Source organism: Chenopodium album, chromosome 14 (genome assembly GCF_948465745.1).
Source record: "Chenopodium album chromosome 14, dcCheAlbu1.1, whole genome shotgun sequence".
Classification (NCBI taxonomy): Eukaryota; Viridiplantae; Streptophyta; class Magnoliopsida; order Caryophyllales; family Amaranthaceae; genus Chenopodium; species Chenopodium album.
Window position 1 is genome coordinate 11088542 of NC_137847.1, and position 6463 is coordinate 11095004.

A 6463-nucleotide genomic window follows, 5' to 3' on the forward strand; every position below is an offset into this window, starting at 1 on the left:
TTTTCCATGAAAGACTTGGGTGATGACGCGAGTACATTTTAGGAATCAAGATCCATCGAGACAGATCTCGAAAGATGATTGGACTAAGTCAAGAGATTTATATTGATAAGGTTCTTGACAGGTTTGAGATGAAAGACTCTAAGAGAGGATTTCTCCCCATGTCCCATGGTATTACGCTCAGTAAATCTCAGTGCCCTCAAAGGCTAGATGAGATGAGAAGTATGACTAGTATACCTTATGCTTCTGTAGTAGGGTCTATTATGTATGCCATGATTTGTACAAGGCCGGATGTTTCATATGCTCTTAGCATGTGTAGTAGATTTCAGGCAAATCCAGGTGAAGCGCACTGGATAGTTGCCAAGAACATCCTTAAGTACTTGAGAAGGACTAAAGAAATGTTTCTAGTATATGGTGGCAAAGATGAGTTGGTTGTCAAGGGCTATACGGATGCGAGTTTCCAAACAGACAAAGATGACTTCAAATCTTAGTCAGGGTACATTTTCTGTCTGAATGGAGGAGCAGTGAGCTGGAAGATTTCGAAGCAAAGCACTGTCGCAGACTCTACGACAGAATCAGAGTATTTGGCTGCCGTTGAAGCAGCTAAGGAGGCAGTTTGGATTAAGAAATTCCTCACAAAGTTGGACATTTTACTAAGTGCTCAGAAAGGAATTGAGTTGTATTGTGACAACAATGGCACCATTGCTCAATCAAAGGAGTCAAGGTCACACTTTAAATCCAAACATGTTGAGAGGAAATATCACCTCATTCGAGAGATCGTTGGCAGAGGAGATGTCAAGATGTACAAAGTTCATACGGATGAGAACATCGCTGATCCGCTTACTAAACCCCTTCCATTGCCTAAGCATGAGACTCATGCTAGTGCAACTGGATTAAGGCTTATGATGTAATTTAAGTTGTATTTGTTTTAAGAAAACTTATTACATTAGAAATACATTCATTTACAAAATTATGTTTAATCAGAAATTTATTATTTCTCTTATTTAATTATGGTTTTAATGTTAAATAAAATGTCCAAAATAATTATGGATTGATGGGCTCATCAGGTTGATGACCTGGTGAATGAAACCCCACAGGTGAACAAAATCCATATATTATTCAAGTTCCTAGTTCGAAATCATTAAAGTGGACACAAATGATTTCAATACAAGGACTAGCATGTAAGATTGATTGGATAGCGCAGTTTCATGGGCTATAGGAGTGTAGTGATGCTCGGTCAATCACATGGATATGCATGAATGATGCATGATCGAACTATAGACCTACTTTGAAGTTCATGTATAGAGCTTCCGAATATATTAGTGGATTCCTTTGACATGAGTGGAACATGGATTCCATTCAATGAATGATTTAACTGTGGTACATTCAAACGTCTACCCGTAACTGGAGATTATAAAGAGTGTTTCCCGGTTACTTCAAAAGTTGATGGGAGCTTTGGTTTCACAAGATTGGCCTGGATTGAGTCTACCTATTTAATTAGGAATGTGTCTTGGCCCCTTGAAGAGCGAGAATTTAGAAAATGCATGGCCGTGCTCAAATGGATTACACAGTAATCATTTGTTTTGTAATTCTAACTCAGATTTCAAGAAAAGATTTGTAGATTAATATGATCACGACATGAGATGCAATTATCACTAGTGGAAAAAATGCTATTAGCAACTGGCAAAAAGTGACTTTTAGCAACTGGCGCATGGGGCTGCTATAACGGGGGCTACTAATGAGAATATTATTTGTAACTAACGCTTTTTCATTGCTAATTGTCATTATTCGCAACTGGCCTAGTGCTAGGCCAGCTGCTAATAGCATTTATTCGCAATTAGCATAGTATTAGGCTAGCTGCTAATAGTGGTTATTTGCAGCTGGCATATAATTAGGCCAGTTGCGAATAGTTTTTTTTTCAAATAAAAAAAATTGCAATTTTTTTAACCAGATTAAAGTACGAAATATTTCATATACTCATAAAAGTTAATATTATAACAAAAAATTAAGTTAATTTTACAATATACATTAATAACAAATATTTTAAAATTTACAAGGTTATGCTAAAGATGAATTTAGAAAGCTAACACATAAAGTTGATGTGTTTCATTTTACTTTTTTTTTTTTGGTAAAATGACCTTTATTTTCAAATTTACACAAAGATAGATGAGCGAACAAACTAGAGTAGTACAGCTTGTTGTAAGGGCCAGCTTAAGCATCATGGAAGCAAAATTCCAGTCCTCCCTCAAACAGGCATTTACATGTAACCTTGATCGAATGACCTGCTAAGTATAGAGAAGATATTACTTAAAGTTGATATTACAATATAAAAATCCATTATAATTAAGAGTAAAATTTACCTGAATTGGATATGTAAAAAGAATGGTTGGAACTTTAGAAGAAACTCCCAAAAGGTATAGTCCTGTTTCAGAGTGCAACATATAAAAGAATCAGCTTAAAATTCACAATGTTAATAGAAATTACTAATAGAGTGATGGACCCTGTGGTTTAAGAAAATAGATGTCAAAACCACTCCCCACCCACTTTTATGCATTAATTTCTACATTTAGCAAAAGAAATGATCTTATGGTTTGTTCAAAAGGGATTAATTGCTAATGGAGCTTTATGTCAGAGAGATACAGCATATAAAGCGCATAAATTGTAAACCTACCAGCACTTCAACATCTTTAGTTTTGGCTTTTTCTTACTTAAAATCAACAAGTTGTCTCATTTCCTCATATGCAGTGCAATCATATGCAGTGCAATCATATGCACAAAGACAACTCCAGCAAAGCTATTATCAAGGTAATGACAAAAAGCCACTCAAGAAAACTACAACGGTTGAAAACTGTATAATGCAATTCAGATATAGCAAGCTGACAAAAGCTGGCACTTTTTCAAGTCTATTTTCCATTAGACACCAAACTAATACTACTTCATTGACAGAGCAATCATATACACAAAGACAATTTCAGCAAAGCATCCAACAAGCTTAATAATAGAATGGGAAAAGCAATTTATAGTTACTAAATGAACTGGGCAAGAGAGAGGAATGCAGAGTATAGGTGAGTATTCTAACCAGCAAAAGACTTGGCCAAATTCCTCTATAGAGTGCTGTACACCTTCCTATTCTGTTATGGTTCTTAGAGCATCTGAAATGGACACCCAATAAAAAATTACAATAAAAAAACACTTCATGTTACCGATAAAAAGAAGTCTTTTGAACAAACACTAGATAAAAGAATTAGTTTAAAGTCATAACATATATTACGAAAAAGTACAGCACAGAATAGGGTGCCACTTCTTCCCAAGCCCCCTCCTCCCTACACACAAACACAGGAGAAAATTTAATAACTAAGATAGTAAAACCTTTATGACCACACTTGAGAAGCAGCAGCCCTCCCCATAATATTTTAATGGTAAGTTGCACTTGGTTCTTGGGGTTAAGTCTAGTATAAAATACAGGCATCTTGATTTGTTTAACAGTACAGATTGGGTTTTGCCCAGCAGGCCATCTTCTTAAGCTTATTCATGGCTGAAAAGTGCTTTAAAATAGCTGAATCAAAAAGGCCTGGCAGGTGTAAAAAAGCAATAATCAACCAAGTGAATGCAAGAAATAAACAAGCAAGATTCATACTCTCACACAAGTAAAGAACACCAAGAAAAACCCGAAAACAGCAAAACAATAAATAAACAAATTTTGGAGAAAAGCATACCAGAAGATTGGTTTCGGGTAAAAGCCATTGTTCGAACAGGTCTTGTGCAATATACGAACTTGTTCAAGAGCCAATGGAAAACTGATATTATTTTAGCCAGTTGCAATTAGTGTTTTAGTAACTAACATATTTAACGCCAGTTGCTAATAGGGTGCTGCTAATAACATTTTTTCCACTAGTGCATATTATCAAATCGACGCACATTGACTAAAGGAATTTGAGTATTGCGCACTTGTCTCAGACAAGTGGGAAATTAAAGGAATTATATCTTCGATAAGTGCAATTACTAGATATATTAAGGATCACTATTATGGAGATAATAAGTTCATTCTTTTGGGTCTTCATTGTCTGTTTCTAGAAATGATAAATGATCTTTGGGTTAATCAAATAGTCCAAAGCCCAATAAAATGGATCCTATGAGGTCACACAACAAGGGTATTGGGTTAAACAATTAAGAGGTCCATTAATGGGCCCATTAATGGGCCTCATGAGATCATGACAAACCATATAGAGTGTTGGGCTAGAGTAGTTTGATTAGGATAAGGAGTTTGGGCTTGACATGGACTCTTATTTAGAGATATGATCTATAAATAAGATCCACGACTTAGATTGACATAACAATTGACAAGTCAGTTAATTGTAACTCAAGCAACCAAGTCCCAAACCCTAATCTCTCTCTCACTCTCACGGCCCTCTCTTCCCCCCCCCCTGTCCGTACGGTTGGCCACCCTAGGTGGCGCATGTGGTGTTCGTTCGTGGTGGTTCATGGTTAGTTCGTGTTTCTCTTCTCCGTAGAAGGTTGATTGAAAGGTTCGATCACAACTAACTAGCATTAGTGGAGGTTTAATCTGTGCCCGTGGACCAAGTAGAGGAATTACGTTTGGGGTTCTTTGTCTCCCGTTTGTTCTTGCTTGATTACTAGTGAAATCACGCTTCAAAGGTATTATTAATTGTTCTTTATGTGTTATGCATTTATTTTGGTGTTTAGATGCTTATGAATATGATTCATGCAATTCCGCTTATAGTATCTAATGTCCTATAGCAATAGCAAGCCCCTTAAGCACAACAAGTAACCCGGCTCTTGTACAGGTGAAAGTGCCACAATTAAGAGCAAAAACTTCATAAACTTCACCATTTTCACCACGGATTGCTCCCCCTGCTCTAGGCGGCTCAGGATTGCCCTTAGAAGCACCGTCCGTATTCAAGCTAACCCAACCAATAGGAGGTAGTTTCCACCTGATATGGACGGTTTCCCTTTTCTTTTCTTGTTCTTCAAAGTCCCAAATTTCTCCCAAGCCCTCAAGGTATCTCCAACTCGAGCTACAATAAAGCTTGCCTGGCCGAAAGGGATGTCAACTTCTCGCTTAAAGCTTCGAGCAATCCGCCATTTCCAAAGCTACGAGCAGGTCACCGTAAAGAAAATAGGGTCATTCTTCCTTCACAATCTTTCGTTTATGCCTTAAGTTTCCCATCAACCAACCACAAAAAGGACCTTGCAACTTATGAGCATCCACATTAACTCTAAGCTTCCTCCAAACAATACGAGTTGCAAAGAAAAAACGCAAAATATGATCCAAGTTTTCCTCAACATAACCACACACTAGACACCGTGGATTATGAGTTAAATGAATCTGACAGAATTTGTCATCACCTTTTCTCTATATCCCAGCCACAAGAAGAATTTCATTCTTTGTGGAACTTGCAAACTCCAAATATCTTTCCGTGGTAAGAAATTTGGTTGGTTGTTTTCCATGACATTCCTCACAATCTGCATTGCAGACTTAATGGTAAATTTCCCCGATGGGAAACCATTCCAATACACTGTGTTCATCGCATCTTCCTCCTTCACCAATTCAATTGCTTGAATTTCATTCAATATGTGGCCTGGAAGATAATTAGAGAAATCTCCCACTTTCAACCCCTTCATATCCCATATGTCTTTGAATTTATAACTTAGAATATGCGTAGGAGGTAGGATATCCGCAAGCTTAATAAGAGGTTTTTCGTGATCCATATGTTCATTGATAATTGACTAGATTGTTGTTGTTTTAGAATCACATTGTCCTTAAAATGGTATTGGCGTCTTATTATGTTGTTGTATGTTGTTTTTGATTACTTAATCACAACTATATTTTGTAAGGAATTTTACTAGTAATTAGCTACAAATTTTTAAATGTTTAAGTTTCACGTAATTTGTTAACTTATAAATTTTTTTAATATAATTTATTTCAAGTAACTTCTCATATTTAATTACCTAACTAGATAATGCTTGAATTATTAAAAGGCACTAAATGCAGAATAAAATAATTTTTTTAAAAGTTTATATTTCTATTTTACCCTTATTTTAATTTAAGCCCTTCTTACTCCTAACTAAATAATCCTTATTTTTTTTTAAAAGTTTATATTCCTATCTTACCCTTATTTTAATTTAAGCCCTTCTTACTCTTAAGTATATAATCCCTATTTCTACCATGAGAAATAGCACTACAGTGATTTTCTTAATGCATTTTAATTTGTGCTATTTTTTTCTACAAAAATTATTAATTGGATGAACAGTTAAACAATTAAATACAAGATTACAAAATTACAAGACTTTTACAAGGATTAATAAATGTAGCAATTTGAATTTTCGGGCATACCATTAATACAATATACCAATTCAAATTTCTAGGGATTAATATATATACTAAATACCGGCACCAATTTCCAGGACCTAATAGGGAAATTGGCTAGAATTTTCAGGGTCTAAT

At 35.6% G+C, this 6463-nt stretch overlaps 1 protein-coding gene across 1 annotated transcript; it reads right to left on the reverse strand.

Annotated features, from left to right (window-relative positions):
* Window positions 1-4741: 4741 nt before the first annotated feature.
* Window positions 4742-5727, reverse strand: LOC145577775 (uncharacterized). Its single transcript, XM_081635225.1, has 3 exons — window positions 5421-5727; window positions 5206-5313; window positions 4742-5049 (listed from the first exon to the last, which is right to left on the reverse strand). The coding sequence occupies exons 1-3, from the start codon at window positions 5725-5727 to the stop codon at window positions 4742-4744; spliced, it is 723 nt and encodes a 240-aa protein (XP_081491351.1).
* Between the last annotated feature and the right edge of the window lie 736 nt (window positions 5728-6463).

Coding starts and splice junctions, on each gene's coding strand:
- LOC145577775 (XM_081635225.1), bottom strand. CDS start 5,727: ATGGATCACGAAAAACCTCTTATTAAGCTTGCGGATATCCTACCTCCT. Junction 5,314..5,420: donor ACCACGGAAAGATATTTGGA/GTTTGCAAGTTC, acceptor CACGGTGTCTAG/TGTGTGGTTATGTTGAGGAA. Junction 5,050..5,205: donor GGATGCTCATAAGTTGCAAG/GTCCTTTTTGTG, acceptor CCTTTCGGCCAG/GCAAGCTTTATTGTAGCTCG.